This window comes from Leptopilina boulardi, unplaced genomic scaffold (assembly GCF_019393585.1).
Source record: "Leptopilina boulardi isolate dan_hultmark-lab unplaced genomic scaffold, ZJU_Lbou_2.1 LbouV2_229, whole genome shotgun sequence".
NCBI lineage: Eukaryota > Metazoa > Arthropoda > Insecta > Hymenoptera > Figitidae > Leptopilina > Leptopilina boulardi.
Genome location: NW_026137784.1, coordinates 1,030,578 through 1,052,056, shown reverse-complemented (window position 1 = coordinate 1,052,056; position 21,479 = coordinate 1,030,578). Strand labels below are relative to the sequence as shown.

The window sequence follows — 21,479 nt, the reverse complement described above, 5'->3', positions numbered from 1 at the left end:
TGGTCTAAAAAATAATTATATTATACTTTAAAATGGAAAAAGTAATAATAAATAATAATAATAATAATAATAAATAATAATTTCTTTAATAATTTAAAACTATATTATTATTTGGCAAAAAAAAAATTTGAAATAATACACACATATACCTATATATGACTCATGTATTAAGAAGCATGCGCGTTCAAATTGATGAAAGAAGAGAGAACATTTTCAATTCGTTCAATATTATGACGCTTGCGCTTTAGTTTCAATTGAAAAATTGTCGACATTCAATGATATAACTTTCGGCAAACGATTTTTAATCATGGTAAGAATTTTCTTAATAAATAAAATAGTTTTCTGTGTATATATATTATTCTTAAACAGTTTATAACAAAATTTATTTTTTACTTCAGTGAATAAGTGACAATATGTGGTGTTTTAAGTTTTTTTCATAAAAAAAAAAAATGGTGTGATAAGTACAAATTCAATAATTTCGTAAATAATATCAATGTTCTGTTTTTTTTTTAAAACAGATTCTTCTAAAATTAAAAAAACAAATATTTTATACTCAATTTTCGATTTTAATGAATATATTTTTAATTTTTATGAATTCTAAAATATTTTTTTTTGTTTATATCTTTTTTTATACTATTTTTATTATAATTATTATTTTTTATTACACCGAAAAAAATTTTTTATCTGAAACAGCGATATATTTCTCTATAATAGCGAAAACTTTCGCTGTTTTAGTGAAACATATCGCTATTCCAGTGAAACTTATCGCTGTTCCAGATAAAGATTTTTTACGTGTATTATAATTATTATTTTCATTTTTATTACTATTTTTATTATTACTATTATTACTATTATTACTATTATTATTATTATTACTACTATTATTATTATTACTACTATTATTATTACTATTACTATTATTATTACTACTATTATTATTATTATTTTTTTTTTTTCCTACTATTATTTTTATTATTATTTATTATTATAGTCGTTTTTGAATTAAAAAAAAAAAAAAGATGAATTTTTAATTTTCTAGATGTCGGGAATGGAAGTAGCGGCTATTATTAATAATTCAAATTGTGCATTATGCACATTAGGCCCACCGCCAGATATGATACTTCGTCTTCCACCACCGCCCATTCCCAGTTTTTTGCAACAAGGATCCGAATTTTTTACAGATTCGGAAACTGTTATTTTTCGATCTCATCATAATGACAGTCCTTGTAAACATTTTTGCAATTGGCGTTCCGAGGGTGTTCAATATATCGAAATTCCACAACAAGGTGAAAATTAATTATAATTAATTTTTTCTTTAAATTTTTTAATAAATGCCAAAATATTTGCAAAAATTTTAATAAAATTAATTGAAATTCTTATAGGGACCGTTTTCGACGATACTTGGCTCTTAGTTCTTATATCATCATGTGTGGGGGTAATTTGCATTGGAATAATACTGGCAACTTTACTTCTTAAATGCAAATTGTAAGTTGCTAATTAATTATTTTTTTTATATATTTTTATTCAATAGTAAAGGACGCATTATACAATTACAATTTTCATTTATTAGAAATAATTATTTTTTAGACGAATTTTCATTTTTCGAATTAGGAATTAGCATTTGACATAGAATTTTTTTTTATACACTCAGAGAAATGGTATATTTGTCTCCGAGCCTACTAACTCATTTATTTGTTGCAAATATATTTTATTTCATTGAAATAAAAAATTTATTTGAGCCAAAGAAAAATTTATTTCTGACAAATAAAATTTTTATTTACGCCAAATAAATAAATTAGTAGGCTCTGAGACAAATATACGTTTATTTAACTCAAATATATTTTATTTAGTTCAAATAAATCATTTCTCTGGGTGTATATATATACGAATTTTGCGCCGAAATCATTATCTGTCGATTGTTTGTTCGGACATTTATAATTTCGAATAAATGAAAATTCGGTGTCTTAAAAATTCGTACAAATAAAAATTGAACTAAATTAAATAATTAAGTAAATAAATTATTAAATAATTAAATAAATAAATTATTAAATAATTAAATAAATAAATTTTTAAATTATAAAATAAATAAATTATTTAAGTGAATGTAAAATACATTTTTCTGATCAGTTTTTTACGTAGTAATGACACTGGAAAAAATGGCGTTATTTCGGTACCAACGGCAACATCAGGAATGCAAACAAAAGCGGGAAGACTTCAAAATGAAGCAGTTTTATATCCATGTACAACGGAGACAATGCAAGACAGTCGTGTAATGTGGGCGACACTCACTCCACGAGGCACAACGCGACATTTTTTGGAGGAGCACACCTACGAAACAATTGGAAATGGCGCATTTTATAATAAGCGCACCAATGAGACCAATGGCAATGGAGCCTACTATAATAAACGTTCATTTTCAACCATTCCCACTGAACATGTAAAACTCAAGGCATTTATTATCAAATATTTATTTAATACATAAATATTTTTTTTAATACAAATAAATATTTATTTAATACATAAATATTTTTTTTAATACAAATAAATATTTATTTAATACAAATATAAATATTTATCTGTGTCAATTAAATTGTATATTTGTTTCAAATACCGAAATTATGGTTTTAAACACAATTTATTTAATTCAAATGAAAAATTATTTGGTTCAAAAATAAATATTTATTTGAATTAAATAAAATGTGTTTGAAAACATAATAATTTTTGTATTTGAAATAGATAAATATTTAATTGACTCAAATAAAAATTATTTAAATATTTATTTGTCTAGTAGTAGTAACTGATTATTTGAACCAAATTAATTTTATTTTCTCGGTACTCACACTCAGAAAAAAAATTCGTTTGAAGCAACCAAATTTTGGTTAAATCAACAAAATAAATGCATTGAGTTAACCAAACATTTGGTTGCATAAACCAAACGTTTATTTAGCTCAATCAAATTTTTTCTATGTTCAAAAAATTTATTAAAATAAACCAAACAATTATTTAGATCAAATAAATATTTGTTTTGAATTAAACAAATTTTGTTTCAACTAATCAAAAAATTGGGTAAATATAAAAAAATGATACATTTGGTTCAAACATAACTTTTTTCTGAGTGTACAAAAAATAAGAAAATACTGATCTTTAACAGATAATATATTTTATATTTTAAGATTCAAAATAAGAAACATTTTTATTTTAGACATACGTTGAACCGCCCTTACCATCACCATCATTATCATTAAATCGACCAAAAGATGACAAGGCATTCGATAATACAGCATTTGTTGATTATGAGGAGCCTCTATCTGTTAAAAATGAATATTATCAATTGGATGATGTTTTGGAACCAAATGATTCTGGTAAATTATTTCCCTCACTAATTAATTAAATTAAAAACTAAAATTTTTTTACAGTATTTAAATTAAAAATTAAAATTTTTTTTTACTGTAATTAAATTAAAAATTAAAATTTTTTTTTACTGTAATTAAATTAAAAATTAAAATTTCTCTTACAGTAATTAAATTAAAAACTAAAATTTTTTTTTACAGTAATTACACCCAGAGAAATGATTTATTTGAATCAAATAAAATATATTTGAATTAAATAAACGTATATTTGTCTCAGAGCCTACTAACTTATTTATTTGGCGTAAATAAAAATTTTATATGTCATAAATAAATTTTTCTTTGGCTCAAATAAATTTTTTATTTCAATGTTAATTGAAACAAATAAATGAGTTAGTAGGCTCGGAGACAAATATACCATTTCTCTGAGTGTAAATTAAAAACTAAATTTTTTTTTTTACAGTAATTAAATTAAAAACTAAAAATTTTTGTTTACAATAAATAAATTAAAAACTAATTATCTTCTTTTGATAGAATTATATCCAATGCAGAGAGGCACTCTTCGTCCACGCGTCAGTTCTCCAACAAGAATTGAACATCCAAATTTACCACCTTTAAATTTACAACCTCATAAATATGGAACGCGAAAAAATTCTATTAATCAACACACGTCAGATACATTATCAAGAAATGGTACACCTTCAACTTATGTTCCTACAATTTAAATTATTAAAATTATTTTTATTTATTTATTTATTTTTTTTTTAATTTCACAAAGAAAGCTCAATAGCTATTGTGAAAATTTTCTTCATTCATATAAGCGAGGTTCTTTTTCAGTATTATTGTTGTCTTATTTTGAAGACAAAAAAAAAGAAACTTAATATAGAATAAATGTATAAAAAAATATAATTATTTTACATTTGTCTTTTAAGTAATAGTTGATATATGATATAGTCAACCAATTTTAAAAATATTCAAAGAATATCAATGATTCATTTGTAAATTTATACATCGTTTTTAAAACTGAGTGTAATTTAATTGTTTAATGAAACAAAAAAGAAAAAAAAATTTTCAGCTTTTTAAAGTTCTTTACAAAAAAAAAAATAAAATCTCTTACTCTCTATTGTAAAATATAATAGACAAAAAGCAATAAGCCAAAAAATAATCGTTATTATAAAAATAATATGCATTCATCAATTTGCTATTTAATTGCTTAATAATTATTTCATTTATTTTTCATTTTATATAAAACTAAATTATTAAATTATAGTTATCATGTTTTATGTTTAAAATATAAAGTTTTATGATGTTGCTATTATTATTATTAGTACTATTATTATTATTATTATTATTATTATTATTATTATTATTATTATATATTATTATCATTATTATTTTTATTAATATTGTTATATTATTTGTGAATTTTAAATATTATCAATTACAAAATTGATATAATTATTATTAAATTAATATAAAAATTTTGGCTCAATTTTTGCGTATTTATATAATAAAATATAAATAAAAGTGTGATTTAATTCTATAAGAAATGAAAATTTTTATTTAAATATTTTATGAAAAAATAATTATTAATTTAATTAATTATTTTTCATCTTTAATTTTTGCTATTAATTACTTACTTTTCTTTTCAATATGTAAGTAATTGACTGAAAAAAAAAATCATTTTTTTTTAAATAATCTGCTTAACTAGTAAAATATAAAATTTTATCTATAAACACTATATATGTAAACCAAAAGTAGCATTTTTCATGTTCATCTCTTCGGTCAAGAAAAATGAAAGAAATTAATGTAATGTTGAAATATAAATAAAATACATCTTCTCTATATATATATATGTTTCTTTTGTTATATTTTGTTCCTATTATATAAATAATAAATTATTTATAAAATAAAACAATATAATAAAAAATCTGTTAAGGGGGTTTTTTTTTTTTTTTTTTTTTTGAAATAAAGAAATAATGATATTTTGTATTCAAAGTTTAATTGTCCGTCGAGTCATATTTCGTGACATTTACTTTCTACGTCCCGCGTTAAAGAGATTTATTGATTCCCAATCACTTCAAAAATCATCTCTATTGTAAATCAAAATTTTCTTATAGATTTATTAATCTAATGATAATTTCAAATAAATAGAGTTGATTTTTGTTACATGCCTTTGTTTTCATTTTTTTTTTGTGATTTTTTTTTTATATTTACGTATAATATATTGTATATCCAACATTCAGTATTCATACGTGATTACGACATAACTTTCTGTGCACAGGTTAAAATTCATTCATTGTGGGCTTTTTGGAAATAAAATTTTGGTGACACACAAACTTACATATTATAATACTTGTTTTTATCGTCAAATCCATTTTTAATATACGCAAGGTGCAATTTTTTTTTTCTTTTTTTTTTTAAACAATCTTCTATACTGGTTTTTGTTTTTTTTATTTTATACTTTTCGTTACGTGTCACGCACTAACTTAAAAAAAAAGAAAATTGAAAAAAAAAAATGATAGTCTACATTTTTCACAAAAATGGACTTCGCTTCGTTATACGAATAATTTTACTTTTTACATTTTACTTTCTTTGGGCAATATAGTCGAATTTTTATATAATCACCTTCAATTTCACTCCTCTAGTAACTTGGTTACTCTTTTTTTTTATAAAAAATTAATGCCTTATTCTCGAAGAGAATGTGAAAATTTTAATTAAAATTAATCTATTTAATGATTATCTAGATTTTAAGAAAGCTTTCATAATTGTTTTATAAATGAAAATTAATTCGTTTATGCGATTGTCTCAGCGACTTATAGGGCCGATTTCATCAATTTCGATTAATTATAGTTAATTATCCCATAAAATAATTCATTAGAATTTTTATTTTAAAGAATTTTATCAGAAATAATTTTTTTTTTTGACGAATTATCATTTTTTCGAATTTTATTTTATAGAAATTTTTATATAAAAAAATTTTTAACTGTCGAATTTTTCCTTGACAAAATTTTTTTTTCTAGTTATTTTCATTATACATGACTTTTTTAGTAAAGAGAATTTTTAATTTATCCAATTTTTAAATGACAAAAATTCAAATTTACCAAATTTTCATTTGTCCGAAATTATAAATGACCGAACAAACAATAATTGACGAGAATGATTTCTCGTTGCAATTTTTAAAAATTTCTCCAATTAGAAATTATCAAGAAAATCATGAATGGTTCAATTTTTCAAAAAATTGCAGCAAAATTATATTTGTAATTTCGGCGAAATGAAAATTCGACATCATTAAAAATTCGTATCAATTAAAATTCGGTGAATTGAATTTTTTTTTATTTAAAAATTCAAATCTGAATGAGAATTCAGTTAAAATTCTTTTAAATAATAAAAATCATGAAAAGAAATAAAAATTCTGACAAAAATTCGGTAGCTAAAAATTTTTTTATTTCCGATTAATTTAATTTAATCAGTCTTTTATTAATTTAATCGGCCCTTAGAGATTGATTATAATTATATGTTTCTCGTTGCAGTAAAAAAAAAGGAAAAAAAAAAATTTTAATATACGAATTAAAAATGCAACGGAGTGAAATTGAAGTGCGTAATGCGAATAATATTGAATTGTGCTTGCGTGCGCATACGAATACGAAATAGAGTATGGTCTAATTATCTATGTAAACCCTGTGATAGATTAATTTCTTTAAAATTGTTTATTTCCTCTTAGTTTCCTTAAACTTGTGCCTGCTGTTAATAGCAGTCCGACACTGCTAGAATTTATATTTTCATAAAAATTACTAAATTAAAAATTAAAAATTAAATTAGTCAAATATTTAAAAAATTTTTTAAAAAATACAAATTTAATGATTACATCCAGAAAAATGTTTTATTCGTATATTTGAATTAAATAAAATGTATATTTGTCTCCATTTATTTGTCATAAATAAAAATTTTATTTTAACAAATATTTATTTGCCTCTGAGATAAATATATATTTCTTTTCTCTGGATGTGGAAAGAAATAGAAACAAATATATTCATTAATATGTCATTAATATGTGACCTCGACAAATGTCAAAAAGAAAAAAAGTTTAAAAAAATTTTTTTTGTCTTTATTAATACAAAGACAGTTAAATATTCCATTTCAATTTGAATTTAAGATTATAATAAATATACCAATTATGAAATATGTTTCAAGCATTCTTGAATTACTTGAACATGTATATGACTCGATAAAATAGAATTCGAGACAAAGAAAGCAATTTGTAAGAGTTTCATGTTTTTCCTCTATTATTAATTAGACGAATATTTAATAAAGTGTTTTCATTCACTCAAATATCCCATGGGTGGAGGAAGTCCTCTGGTTCAATTTTGGCACTAATGAAACAATTCATTTAAGTGAACGAAAACAGTTTGATTGTTGAGAGGAAAAACATTAATACTGTCGAGCAAACGAAGCGCCTTTGTTTCGAATTATTTTTTTTTTTTTTCTTCATGAATAATAATCAACAAACAGTACAAAAATCCATATTGGTTATTGTGCTCATATGCTAACTGAGCACGACATATGTTTTACATTATATTCATATTTATAATATCTCGTATGATCGTGTATATGTATAATCGTGAACAGTGCATTTTTGCACAGGATCTCAAAATAATTCACATTTTCAAATTTTTTTTTTTTTTTTTTTCCTAAAACGATTATTGTATAATTTTAATATTTAAAATTTCAATTTATAATTTCTTATATAAAAAAAAATAACTGACTATAAAAAAACGTTTTTTTCTCAGTAAAAAGTTAAAATGCAAATATTATTTTTGAGCCCCTTTGCAAGTAGCACATTTTTAATTACTTGTAAAACTTAATGATCTGTGTTGAATTATGTACAGTGTTTGTAACTCTTTAAAATCTATATAGTGATGGTTCCAGGCAGGAATTTCAAAACGGATCCATTTTTCTCTGCGCGTTGTACTATTTAAAAAAAAGAAAAGAAAAAAAAAAAAAAAAAGCAAAGACATCCTGGAACTTCTACCTGACAACTCTGTACATTTGCATCAGTTATACGTTTAGTATATATCGTACGTAAAAATTATTACTTTTTCAAAAATTTGACTAAATTGGTCAGAAATAAATATATATTCTAACTTATATAGACTACATAATAAATATAACAAAATGTACATACGCGAAATTGAGCTTTAAAAACGAGATGATAAAGTAATTATTATTTTTTTTTTTTGTTCACGTGTGCGTAAAGATCGTTTGGGGGATTATATATATATACGAAAAAAAAGGGCTAATCATTTTTGAAAAATGCTTTAAAGCCCTCTATGTAATAAAAATGTAGAAGATTTTTTTTTTTTGTTGAGAAGAACGTTGAAATAATTAATGCGAGGATTCTTTGAGACACGGAACATAACTATGATATATACACTCCAACTACATACTTTTTTTTTTTTTCTTATTTAATTTTCAGCGAGAGTTCCCTATAGTTTTCACCACTTAATTCGTATTATTTTTTTTTTTTTTTCATTTCGTAATGCGAAAATCGAGTTTTAGTTTAGAGATTTGATTCGCCGTTGACAAACTTCTACAACGGTTCTCCGGTCCAGCGAGATATCGATGATATTGAGCTATAAAATCGTGTGTCGTTTTATGGTGGGGAGGGAAAATCGCACCTGATGAGAAAATTTATTTATAGTGTTCTTTTTTTTTCACAATGAATCATCATCAAGAACGAAATTCCCCTGGTGAAGACATAGGGGTCTCGAACTTTTTTTTTTTTTTTCTTTTTCCTCACCGTGAGCAAAAATTTGATCTTTTTATATGACTGTTCGATATTCTATACGAACACGTCTTTAATTATAAGATACTTAATTATACATATTTCTCGAAGGACCGGAGATCTTGAATATTTTATAACATTATAACGAGTTACTTGACAATACGTAGATATTATTTAATTGTATATGTACGATTTTTGTTCTTTTTATTTATTTTTTTATTTTTCTCACAGGCCGTGGCTATACAGGGCCCGAAAATTTAATTTCACTTAGTGGCACGCGGTCTCCCGATGATGAAGATATTTTTAATGATACACGCAATGATAACACATTCACGCCCCTCGAAAAAAAAACCGTCGTTATTTTCTTCCGTTACATTTTTTTTTTATTAAAAAAACAATACAAAATTATCGAGACCTTTTTTAACGAAAAGAATGAAAGTTACTTTTTGGAAAATAAAATTTCTGGCCTAAAAATAAACGAACAGATTCGACTATAGTCAAAGATACTACCATATTATCACAAAAAAATTTACCGACAGAAATCTGATTGGCTGTTCACAATTCCACCAATCAGATTTGTGCATTTCTATTGGTAAATTTTTTTGTGACAACTTGTAAATGCTCCTTTACATTTGACTAAAGGCCTAAGCAGAATAGAAACATAACCGGAATCGTAATTGCAAACGCAACCGGAAGAATGAGTTAGGAGAAGGATAAACATATTGTTTGTCCTTCTCTAACACATTATTTTGGTTACGTTTCTATTCTGCTCAGGCCTTAAACAGTCCTTTTGTTTAAGGCCAACGATTCACGAAAATCGTTCGCGAACGAGATGCATGAGATAGAAAAGGATACAAATATATCTTTGTTCTTTTCTAACTCATGTTTCACATTCGCGAACGTCTTTCGAGCTTATAGGCCTTTAGTCAATCTAAAATGAACGATTTTGTTTAGTAGATTTAACTAAAAATACTGAGAAATAAATTATTAATGTGAAAACTTAAAAAAAAAAAAACTGAAAGAAAATTCTTGAAAAGAAAAAGTCCTAATACAGAAATCTTCTCTTTATCTCACATTTAGCAAATCGAAGTATGTGAATTGCACTTTTCTTGAGCTGAATAGCTGAGCTGGAAGCTCATTGTTTAATTAAGAAAAACCCATCGGCGTGTGCGATAAAGAAGAAAAGTAACGACGAAACCCTATTTTTTTTTTAATGTTACCCTGTTTCGAAGACACAAATTTTCTACATTCATACACATTGAATTGCAATCGCTCGCTCTTAATTCCAATAAATTTATTTATGCATGTTCGTATGATCCTCATGTGGAAAGAGGTAACAGGACCAATAACCAAGATTAAAAATGAAGAATACCAATGGAAAGAAGATTCTTGCGCATACGTCAATTCGTGCACTGCCATCGGCATGACAGCGAAACATCTTTCCACGTGGTAAAAGGCCCCAGAAACACCTATCTTTTTTATCAGTTGGCAGATGTTGAAATCGATTGAGTTCCTCTCCCTTGAGAAGTGTTGGTGGCGATGGTGAAGTCGTTTGCGCCGGTGAGGCAGTGGGCGTTGGTGATGGCGTTGATCTTCGCGATGTAAGACTGCTGGAGCGAATTTTTGACGTTGTACGTCTTGGCGAACGTCCACGTAGACTACCCGAGGGAGATGATGGTGATTGTGATCTTGCATCACGTCGATAATGCAATAAAGACTGATGGGAACGATGTTGCCTTGGATGATGATGATGATGATGGTGATGATGATAATGATAATGATGGTCCGAATCATCTTCATGAGTATTACGTTGATAGTTGTTTCGTTGATGATGTGAATTTGAGCGATGCGTTGCATGGGAGTGATTGAGGTGGCCGCGAGCCACATTCCTTGATCCAAGCGCTTCCTCGTTGATGTTTAATCGCTCTCCGCTTCGTCGCGAAACAGGTACGTTGACCAATATGCGAGGTTGAAGAATGCGAACACCAGAGGGAAGAGGATTCGTGCTATGACGTCGATTCGCTTGGATCTTGTCGGGAACTTGGACAGCCACGACCTGCAGCAGTTTTTTTGCGGCTCCTGGATATGAATCTTGCACTGCCGTCTTTTATCCATAGACAATGGGTCTGCCGGATGTTGAACGAGAGGCTTCTGAAAGGAACCCACCCCTTTGATTCAAATCCATTTCATCTAGTTTTTCATGCCACATGCCAATATCCTTTTTTTTTATACAACGAGAGAAAAATATCATCACGGAGAGAAGAGTTAATTCTACTTAACACTAGTGTAATGATAGTTAGAAATCGGCCGGTAAATATTTGTACTAAATATTATCGCGCGTCGATAATGTTACCGACCGCGGAGCACAAAGACGTAGTACCCGATTTCGCCGCGCCCAGCTCACCGATCGGCTATATAAGCTTCGCTCTCGCTGAGGACCGTCACTCTCGTGCTACACGGAGTCCGGATGGGTCTTACCCACCTGCAAGGAGTTTTACTCCGAAAATCTTTGTAGAGAGTTTTACCCGTCGAACATTATATCGGTTTTATGTGTATATAGTGTATAGTAACGAATCGTAAAATAATGTGTCGCGATATAACGTAATGTATAGTAAAGAAATATTGTAAAGTAACGTATCAAGAGGTAAAGTAACGTAACAAATGAATAGTAAAGAAATATTGTATTCCCACAGTAAATTTTCCGTTTTATTAACGTTTGTAGATATACTTAGAGTTTTACTATTCGTATAATTAGAACACGAGTTTTACTCGTAGTTCACCAGAATATCGCGAATTTTTAGGCAGTATTTCAATTGATTTCACGGCTCATTGCAGCGAGTTGAAGTCGATTTCGTTAATGCGCGGCTCAAATAAGCGACGTTACCAGATTGATGCCGATTCCGCGGCTCAACGTATCGCGATAAACGCCGAGAATCGTTGTGTGAAACCGACTTCCGCGATTTATCTGTACGCATGTATATTTTCGTCACCTGTAAATTCCGTTGTAAATAAATAATTTGTTCAATTTTGTAATTAACCCGTAATTATCCTGTTATTATTTTTGTTGGAATCAAAACGAACCCTGGCTCGGCGAGCAAAAATATTGATTCTTACAATTACAAACGTTACACTAGTGTAGATTTTACTAAACAGCCAAAAAACATTTACCAACAGAAACGAAATTCTGATATGGTCCTCATGATCTCCTGAGACGAAAATAAATTCTACTTCTCTTCGTGTTCTTTTCGTTGCGATGAAATCAAATTTTTGCCAAAAGCATTAAAGTTATTGTGAAAAATTTTGATGTTTTTAAATCAGTTTTATGCTTTTGGCAACATTATATACTATTTCTAATTTTCTACGAACAAAACATTTAGAATTTTAGTTTACGGATATATAAAAAGGAATTTTCAGAGAATCCTTGTTCTAAAAATCTAAAGGTTTTTCACTTATTTCGATTTTCAATTCTACTTGGCTACTAAAATTGAAAAAAAAATTGTAGTTGACATTGTATCAATTTCCAAATAGTTTCTTACTTTTTTTTTAAATAACTTTTTTTTTATAACTGCATTGATTAATATTCAACTGCATTTTTTTTGTTCATTGTGATTTAAAATGGTTAAGGTATACTTAGAGAAAATTTACAAGATCAAGGCTGACCATGGCAAAGTTGGTAGGTCCATCAGCTTCTAAAAGCTCAGTGGTTGGATCCACCGATGCGGAATGTTCCATTTCTCGATACTCTCTTTTCATATTCTCACGGTGTATATCACTTCGAGACGCATAGTTTACTAATGCGAATTCTAATAGTGCCCCAAACACAAAGGTTAGACAAACACCTGTCCAAATATCAATTGCCTTTGTGTAGGAGACTGGCGGAAGTGAAGCATTTATTCCAGAAGTTTGTGTTGCCATTGTCAGCAGAGTTGTCACTCCTAGATAGATAATTACATTTTAATTACAATGTTAAATTAAAACTTATCTCTTCTTCAAAAATCAATTGTATATATATAACATTTTATATAGAATAATAAAAATTGTATATTACATTACAATATTTATGATTTTTCAGGGTTCTTCACATTTCTTTTTTAATGCATTCACTAAAGAATTCTCTTGACTTGACAAACCACATTTGTGTTTGTAAATAATAAAAGTTTTCTTACCAAGTGAAACTCGAGCTGGAACAGCACTTTGATCGAGCCAAAACGACACCCAGGAGACAATGACTAACATGCAGCAGGGAATGTAAATTTGAATAAGATAGTAACTGAATTCTCTCTTAAAGTACAAATCAACTTTCAAACAACTATATTCACCTGAAACAAATTTTAAAATTACAATTTTCACAAATTTTATTGTCCCTTGAAAAAGAGTACCAGATGTCAACATTTTGCAATTTTTTTTTCACTTGGAAAAATAATTTTTTTTTTTTAATGATGACTATATTTTTTTTCCTTACCAGTATTTGTTTTACTGTTACAATAGTCTGTAAGAAATTTCTCCAGTGTAAATCTAGGTAGGTGTAAATTTTTTACAACCTGAACTGGATCACCTTCTTTCCATTGAAAAACTAAATCGTCCGTCGTCCATCCATCTGTGAATTAATATTAATATAAATTAATAAATACGTTTAGAATTTTATTTTTATTTTCAAAATAAATTTTATACTCACAACTGGCCATTCTAAGTGAGCAGACTTGTCTGTCAAGTGGATATAATTTCAAATTCATTGGACATGATAATGTGAGTGAAATTCTGAAACAATCATTGCTTTCCATTAATATTATACAATAATAATAATAATTAATTTTTTTTAAGCATAAAAATAAATGAATTAAATAAAAAATACACAATGGGAAAAATAAATCTAAAAAAAAATTTTAAATACCTTATACTGTAAAGAACAGATCCTTCTGGAAATATTCTTATGTATACGTTGGGCATAATGATATTGTGAAAATGACCTTCCTTTTCATTGGAAAAAAATAAATCAGGCATCCAAATTTTATTTGCTTCCGTCAATGTCAAATATTTAAGTTTTCCTATAAAAAAAAAACAAATAAAATTAAAAATATATTTTTTTTTAATAGAAAAAAATTATATTTTAAATATAAATTAATATTTACCACCAAAATCATTGAATTTAAGTCTTTCATCTATCCATTGTTCTCGAAATGTTAGTTGAACAGAGTATTCCTATAAGAAAATTTAATTATTTAATTATTTAACAAATCAATAAAGATTAACTAAAAATGCTGGGGCGTACTAAGAAAATATTTTATTTTACTATTGACTATCACTTCTATTTTATAAATTTTATAGTATTCTATTTGCAGCTTTATATATTAAATAAATAAATAAAATGTGTTTATTTTGGAAATGAATTTATATATTCTTCAAAAGAGAGAAAAAACATGCCTTTAAATGCGCAAAAAGCATTTTTATTCGATTTTATTATTTTTTGTTTAAAATATAATTTTTACAAAATTATATATAATAATTAAAAAAATATATAATAAATACAAAATATATTATTATATTTTTTTTAAAGTTTTAAAATAAAATATATTTAAATATTCAAAAAAAAATGTAGAACAATTTAAAAATAATTGAATTATTTTTAAATGTAAAAATCAAAATATTTTGAATATTTTTTAAGTACAGTAAATTATTATTCATTATTTATGAAAAATTATTTAACTAATACACAATATTTTTTTTATCATATACATATATAAGTAATTTATAAAATCTAATAAAGCTTTTATAATCAGGGGTGGTTTTCGAGCAATTCTATTTATTATTTGGCCGAATCTACTTGAAGCATTAAAAAAAAGGCAAAGAAATAATGCTAAAAGCTGACGAGAAAAATCCATGCGAAAGCAACATTGAGCGACAAAAATACGTGAATATATAAGCAACAAAGGGAAAAATTACTGAAGGGAAGTCTACATTTTTTTTTTTTTTTTTTTTACGTGGCGAGCATGCATTTTGGCTCACGGTTTCGATCGCAGCTCGTTGAGAGATCTGGTCGACTGCATCTTCTTCCATATTATTATTCGTTTAAATTATTTTTTTTTTTTTATCAAAAAATTTTCGTCAAACAATAACTATGAGTACGCTTCAATTTCTGTCTATATTTTTAATATCAAATTCTCGTTAATTGATTTTATATTATTTTATTTCAAAAAATAAATAAAGAATTCATTAAAAATGGATAATGTTAAAATATGTTTATCAAAAGCGTTTCGTTAATTTTAACATGTATAAAAGTGTTTCTGTTAATTGTATAAAAGTCAGGGTTTTGTGTCATTTATAAACCCTTCTAATTTCGTTGGGGGATTTTGTTTCTTATATATATATGTATAATGGGATATTTTTATATTATTTTCTTTGTTTTAAAAAATTTTTATTTATTTATTTGCGATGTATTAAAAGCATTTTATTTTGAGAAAATTCAGATTTAATATCGATTATTCAAAACCGAAATAGTTTTCGCTTTCCATTAGTCGGATTGAATATTGCTCAAGATGGTATTCCGTCACTTTTTTTTTTTTATTCCCTCTCTTTATATTTCTTTAAATATAAATTTCCTCTATTTGAATTTTAGAAAATCTATAAAGATTCTTAAAAATTATTTTTTATAATTCGTACACCAAGATTTTTAGTCGATTTATTGAAATTCAATAACACACAAGATTTGTGTAATAATAATATCCTGGGGTAGAGACTGGCCTCGCATATCATCACGTCATACCTTCTGTGACAAAAGCTGAAAGCAAAATAATTGGTAAAAAAAAAAAAAAAGGAAAAAAGATTTCATCTTCCTTTTTTTATAAAAGAAATTTTTTTTTTTTTTTACTAGAAACGAAGTTTTGAGATGAAAATATAATAAATATATTTCGGAAAACATGATTTGTAAATTGTCCTATGTTTTTTAATAGATCTTAACGGAATATTAAACTTTGCAGAGGATATTCTCATTTGCGCGAGCTGCTTTATTCCGTCAAAGTTTTATTAATTATTCGCTATTCCTTTAAGCCGGCATATACAAACTCTCTTTTCAGTTTCTTTGAAGTGATTTATTTTCTCGCGAAGATACTGAAGATTTTACTTCGTGATAATAAATGTTCTCTTGAAACATATTAATTATCATCCTTCCGTTTTGCCTCACTCTTCTCGTTTTCCTATATATATATATAATCCAACACACCTAAAAGTACATTATAAAATATGTCGAGTATTTAAAATTGCCACTCCTAATATATATATATCGCTTAATTTTCTAACGAGGAAATTAACGAGTTTTGCGACCCGAATTTTTTATAAAGAAAAGAACAAAAAAATATTTGAAAAGAATTTAATAATTTTTTCTCGAAACAAAGTTTCTGAAGGGCAAAAAGATGCAAAAGTGGAATATCTGAAGAATGAAACGAAACAGATGAAAATCTTCTTTTAAAAATAAAATAATTTTTCCGATATTTATAAATATTTTTTTATATATATATATATACAATATGCAAGCCAATATTTACTTACATATGTAAAAAAAAAATTGATATGAAATAATATTATATAAGTAAAAATATATTACAGTCACGAAAAATAAAAACAAAAATGCAATGGATACACACACAAATACACATTAGAGAATACGAATACAGTACATTCCTGATACATACGATTGGGATTATTATATATTTCTAAGCTCATTCCATCAAAGGCATATATATATATATATATATATATATATATATATATATATATATGTTATTATGTCCTTTTAAACAAATGAAAATGCCTGCAAATGGGACAAAGAAATACGAAAGGGTAAAAAGAAGATATATATTCATTTGTTTATAATAACTTATTTACGCTTATAACTTCTCGTTCTCATAGATATTAAGAATTGTTTTTCTTTCACTTGTTTTTTCGGGAAATTAAAAGTTCGAAAGCAATAAAGCTCATTATATATTTTTAATTAAATTCAAATTTTTTTTTTATTTTTCCAAATTTTCCGCAGAAAAAACTTGATAGTTCATAACGATGTCTACTCATTTTTGTAACAATGAGATATTCATTTTTCGCTTAATTACAAAGAATTAGAAAAAAATCTTTATTCTTTTTAATTTTTTTATAATTATTAATTTTTTTCCCCAATATTAATTTTCAATCAATTGCGTCGTTTCGGCCTTTAATAAAAATGACGACAATAATTATCATTGAAAAAATAAGGAAGGTAAGAAATAATTAAGAATTTTTTATAATAAAACCAAAATATTTTCGAACCTATTATTATCACGTAACCTTTCAGCAACTTTGCGGCAAGCTTGCCGCGCAATATTGCCAACCTTGCACGGCAAGCTTACCGCATGCTTCAAATGTCTCACCTAATCCAAGCTTGCATGGTAAGCTTGCCGAAAGATTACAGTGTAAGGTTACTGCAAGATTGCATAATAAGATTTATCGCAAGCTTGCATAGTAAGCTTGCACGGTAAGCTTGTGGCAAGGTTGGTGCAAGGTTACCAATAACCTTACCCAATCAGCACAAAAGTTTGCATTGAAAATGAGCACTATTTTTGGTTATATTCCGCAAGCTTGCCATAAGGTTGCCGAGCAGAGTTTGCATGGCAAGCTTGCTGCAAGTTTGCTGCAACCTTCTGTGCTGTTTGGCAAGGTTATTTGTTAAACCTTGCACCAACTTTGCGACAGGCTTACCGTGCAAGCTTACTGAGCAATCTTGCAATATTATTATTGCCCAATCTTGCAGTAATCTTACATTGCAATCTTTCGGTAAGCTTACCATGCAACCTTGGGTCAGGTGGGACATTTAAAGCTTGCGGCAAGCTTACGTGCTATCTGGGAGAGTTGTAGTTGCCACAATAAATTTTTTTTTCCTGCAGCTAATAAAAAAAGGTATACTTAAAAAAATTGTTAGTCTCAATAGCCCAGACCTAAAAGACCTACTTTTTTTTCTATTTCGAGTATATAAAAAGGTTGTGGCGGTGGTATACACATAAAACCCAGTCAACAACGTGCATTCATGGAGACGCGTGTGTTAACGTCTTCGCACTATCGCAATATTTTCCTTCTCTCTCTCTTTCTCTCTCTCACACACTCTCTTTGGACAAACTCGATTCCTCTCGTGTTCCCATTTCTCCATATATCTCAATAGAAACGGAAAATGAATGACAGGAAATAGACTGATAACGAAATCCATATCTTCCCTATATATATTTCATTCTTCTGGTCATTCTGCGAAACACGTAAAACAGAAATGAAAATCTTTGTATAGAGAAAATTTCAATTCACATTTTATCAATAATTATAATCATCTGATTAATATATTTAGTATAGAAATATTTTCTATTTTCCGATAAGCTACAAATTGCGTCAATATTTTATTTACTAATTAAAAAAAAATTTTATTTAATCAACTTTACTATATAAAAATTAATTTCAAAATCTATATAATAAATTCGTTGTAAATTCAATATTAAAATTAATTTATTCAAATAAATTTTATTTACTTCAAATAAAATATTATATTGGCAAGAATAAAATGTTTCTTTAACGAAAAAGAGGGTGTGAAAAATCAATAAAACAGAATAAAGAACATAAAAAAAAAAGTCACGCATATATATATATTTTTTTTACATCAACAAAGAGATATATACTAGATTTTTTGCTCGCCGAGTTTTGATGCATGGAAATATGTTAATTAAATTATTTCTTATTTTATCGAAAACAGTAAAATAACGCAATTAGAATAAAATCAAAGTCTTAGAGAAAAATAAATAATAATAAATATTAAAAAAATATATATATATATTTAAGGCGTGTATAGAAAATCCAATGTGATGATTAAGTGCCTAAAAGAATTGGAAATTTGAAGAAGAAAAAAAAATGATGAATTTGTGCTCGAGAGAGATAAAGAGAGAGAGAGAGAGTGTGTGAGAGAAAGAATTGAAAAGCAATAGTTCACAAGTGTGAGTGTGAAAGCGATGTGGCAAGGGTCTTTGGTAGTCTATGGGAAGGGGGAATTGTTGAATTTCAACTTTATATGGAATATATTGGAATAAAAATGACATTTTTATTTATAAGCCCATAAAAGAAGCCACACATTTTATGTTAAATTTCTGATTACTGGAAAGTGATGTGCTATAATTTTCTTTTTCCACTTCTATTCTTTTTTTTTCTTTTTCTTTGGTATTACCCTCCTTTGTAAATTAGGATTAATCGATAATTAATTAATATATATTAATAAAAAAAAAAAAAAAATTTTCTATCAAATCGTTCGCTGGAGAAAAACGAAACCATCTGCGAGGATATATTAAAATTTTCAACAAACAACAATAAAAACACAACAACGTTACTATATCAGAACACAGAAAATTAAAAGGCATTAAAATAAGCTGCAACGTTTATTATTTTAATCAAATTTTGCTTATTTTAATCCATTTTGGTATTAAAATAAGCAAAATTGGATTAAAATAATAAGCGTTGCAGCTTATTTTAATACCTTATAATTTTCGGTGAAAAAATTTTTTTTGTCTTAATATTAACACAAAAAAAAATTTAGCCAATTCCGTTAATGATGCATAAATTCTTCCTTGTTTATTATAAATATAAGAATTGCTTGAAATTGCTGATGTGCATCACAATGAATGCTTTTACAAACAATCAATTATTTTTGCGCGATTAATGCAACGTAAATTTTATACAAGAAAATATCAATATTGACAATGCTAAACGAGAAAATTTGAACTCACGATTATATCAACACAACATCGTTATGGCGTGCATTTACAACACTAAAAACTACCTACTCAATATGTCAGATTAGACAAATTCACGTTTTTTTTCGTTTTTTTTTTTTTTTCTTTTTACTTTTAAACGCAAACACGAAATTCATAAATATTGTATTTCAAATAGAATCGAATTGATTTTAAAATGATAAAAAGGTCCAAAATAAAAAAGTTAACAATTATATTATTAATTGGATTCATCTAATTAAAATTATTATTTGTAAAATAAGAAATTTATTTCCGTTTGTTTGAAATTTATTTCAAACTTTACGTTAAACATATATTAAGTTTCATCTTTGTAGAATTAGCGTGCGAAACGTAATTAGCAGAGAAACTTTAACATTTGTACGTCCTTAGTTGTGATATTATTTGGAAATTAATCTTATGAAATTAAATTAAAAAGAAAATTTACTTTTTCGTAGCTTAATATAATCTTATGAGACTTGTAAAGTAATAAATATTCTTTACTTTTTTTTTTTTTTTTTTTAATTCCGCATCCATTTTCTACTTTGTTTATAAATTTAAATTAGAAAATTTTTATTTACATAAACAAATCTGATGTGAAAAATTGACCAACGTAAGCGCAATTCCACTCGTGAGTGCAATATATAAAATCGTGAAATGCAAAATTATTTTTAAAATTGTAAAAAACTAACTAATCAAATAAAAGAATTTCTCGTTATTAATAGACACACTCGTTAAACGCATTGAAAATTGAAAATTTTTTCATTTTTCATTTTGAAAATGAAAATTAAGATTTTTACAGAAAATTAAAAGGCATTAAAATAAGCTGCAACGCTTATTATTTTAATCCAATTTTGCTTATTTTAAAACCAAAATGGATTAAAATAAGCATTTGATTAAAATAATAAGCGTTGCAGCTTATTTTAATGCCTTTTAATTTTCTGTGTTCAAATTCATTCACACTTTTTTTTTTTAAAAAAAGCAGGGATATCTTTAAGTATATTTTAATTATTTAATAAATATTAAGCTAGTTATTTATTTGTTTGAACAAACTTTATGTTCTCAAAAATAGTAAAGACCTTATTATAAAACAGTTCCAGAATAATAAAAGTAAAGTAAAAGATTTCATTGAATTTATACGGCACTTTAGTTGTAGTTGGTTAAACTGAAAAGAAAAATTTATTTCATTTAAATAATCCATTACATATGACTATAATCAAATAATTATTTAATACGAATAAATAATTACCTGAATTAAATAATTATTTAATACGAATAAATAATTACCTGAATTAAATAATTATTTAATACGAATAAACAATTACCTGAATTAAATAATAATTATTTAATACAAATAAATATTTATTTAATAATAGGCAAGTAACGGATTATTTTGAATCGAAATAAATTTTTTTTCAGTGTAATAATAAATATAAAAAAACGCGAAATCGTGTACCATACTATAGGTATCATAAAAAAAAATTAAGTTAAAATGAAGATTATAGGTCACATTCCTTTATTATAAATTTATTTATTAAATAAAACGACGTTTTGGCTGCTTCCCTTATCAAG

At 26.1% G+C, this 21,479-nt stretch overlaps 3 protein-coding genes across 13 annotated transcripts in view; 1 reads left to right on the top strand and 2 right to left on the bottom strand.

Moving 5' to 3' along the window:
- The window catches only part of LOC127280026 (ragulator complex protein LAMTOR3-A), an 86,943-nt gene that overhangs the window by 35,376 nt on the left and 30,088 nt on the right, over nt 1-21,479 (bottom strand). The gene's annotated exons all lie outside the window — the stretch shown is intronic.
- LOC127280020 (uncharacterized) lies at nt 219-4,256 on the top strand. Its single transcript, XM_051302728.1, has 6 exons — nt 219-310; nt 1,040-1,286; nt 1,383-1,485; nt 2,140-2,449; nt 3,203-3,362; nt 3,882-4,256. Exons 1-6 carry the CDS (start codon nt 308-310, stop codon nt 4,070-4,072), a joined length of 1,014 nt encoding a protein of 337 aa, XP_051158685.1. The 5' UTR covers nt 219-307; the 3' UTR covers nt 4,073-4,256.
- The window catches only part of LOC127280018 (glutamate-gated chloride channel), a 40,774-nt gene continuing 30,244 nt past the window's right edge, over nt 10,950-21,479 (bottom strand). For 4 of the 11 annotated variants that reach the window (XM_051302714.1, XM_051302713.1, XM_051302715.1 and 1 more), the window contains 7 exons: nt 14,262-14,331; nt 14,024-14,177; nt 13,808-13,890; nt 13,595-13,729; nt 13,299-13,451; nt 12,778-13,067; nt 10,950-11,283 (listed from right to left, as the gene is read on the bottom strand). In XM_051302714.1, the coding sequence (XP_051158671.1) occupies nt 11,050-11,283; nt 12,778-13,067; nt 13,299-13,451; nt 13,595-13,729; nt 13,808-13,890; nt 14,024-14,177; nt 14,262-14,331 (1,119 nt within the window). In that variant the 3' untranslated portion in view covers nt 10,950-11,049. The remainder of the gene's footprint in view (nt 11,284-12,777; nt 13,068-13,298; nt 13,452-13,594; nt 13,730-13,807; nt 13,891-14,023; nt 14,178-14,261; nt 14,332-21,479) is intronic. The other 7 variants (XM_051302719.1, XM_051302718.1, XM_051302720.1 and 4 more) reach the window with 3 other exon arrangements.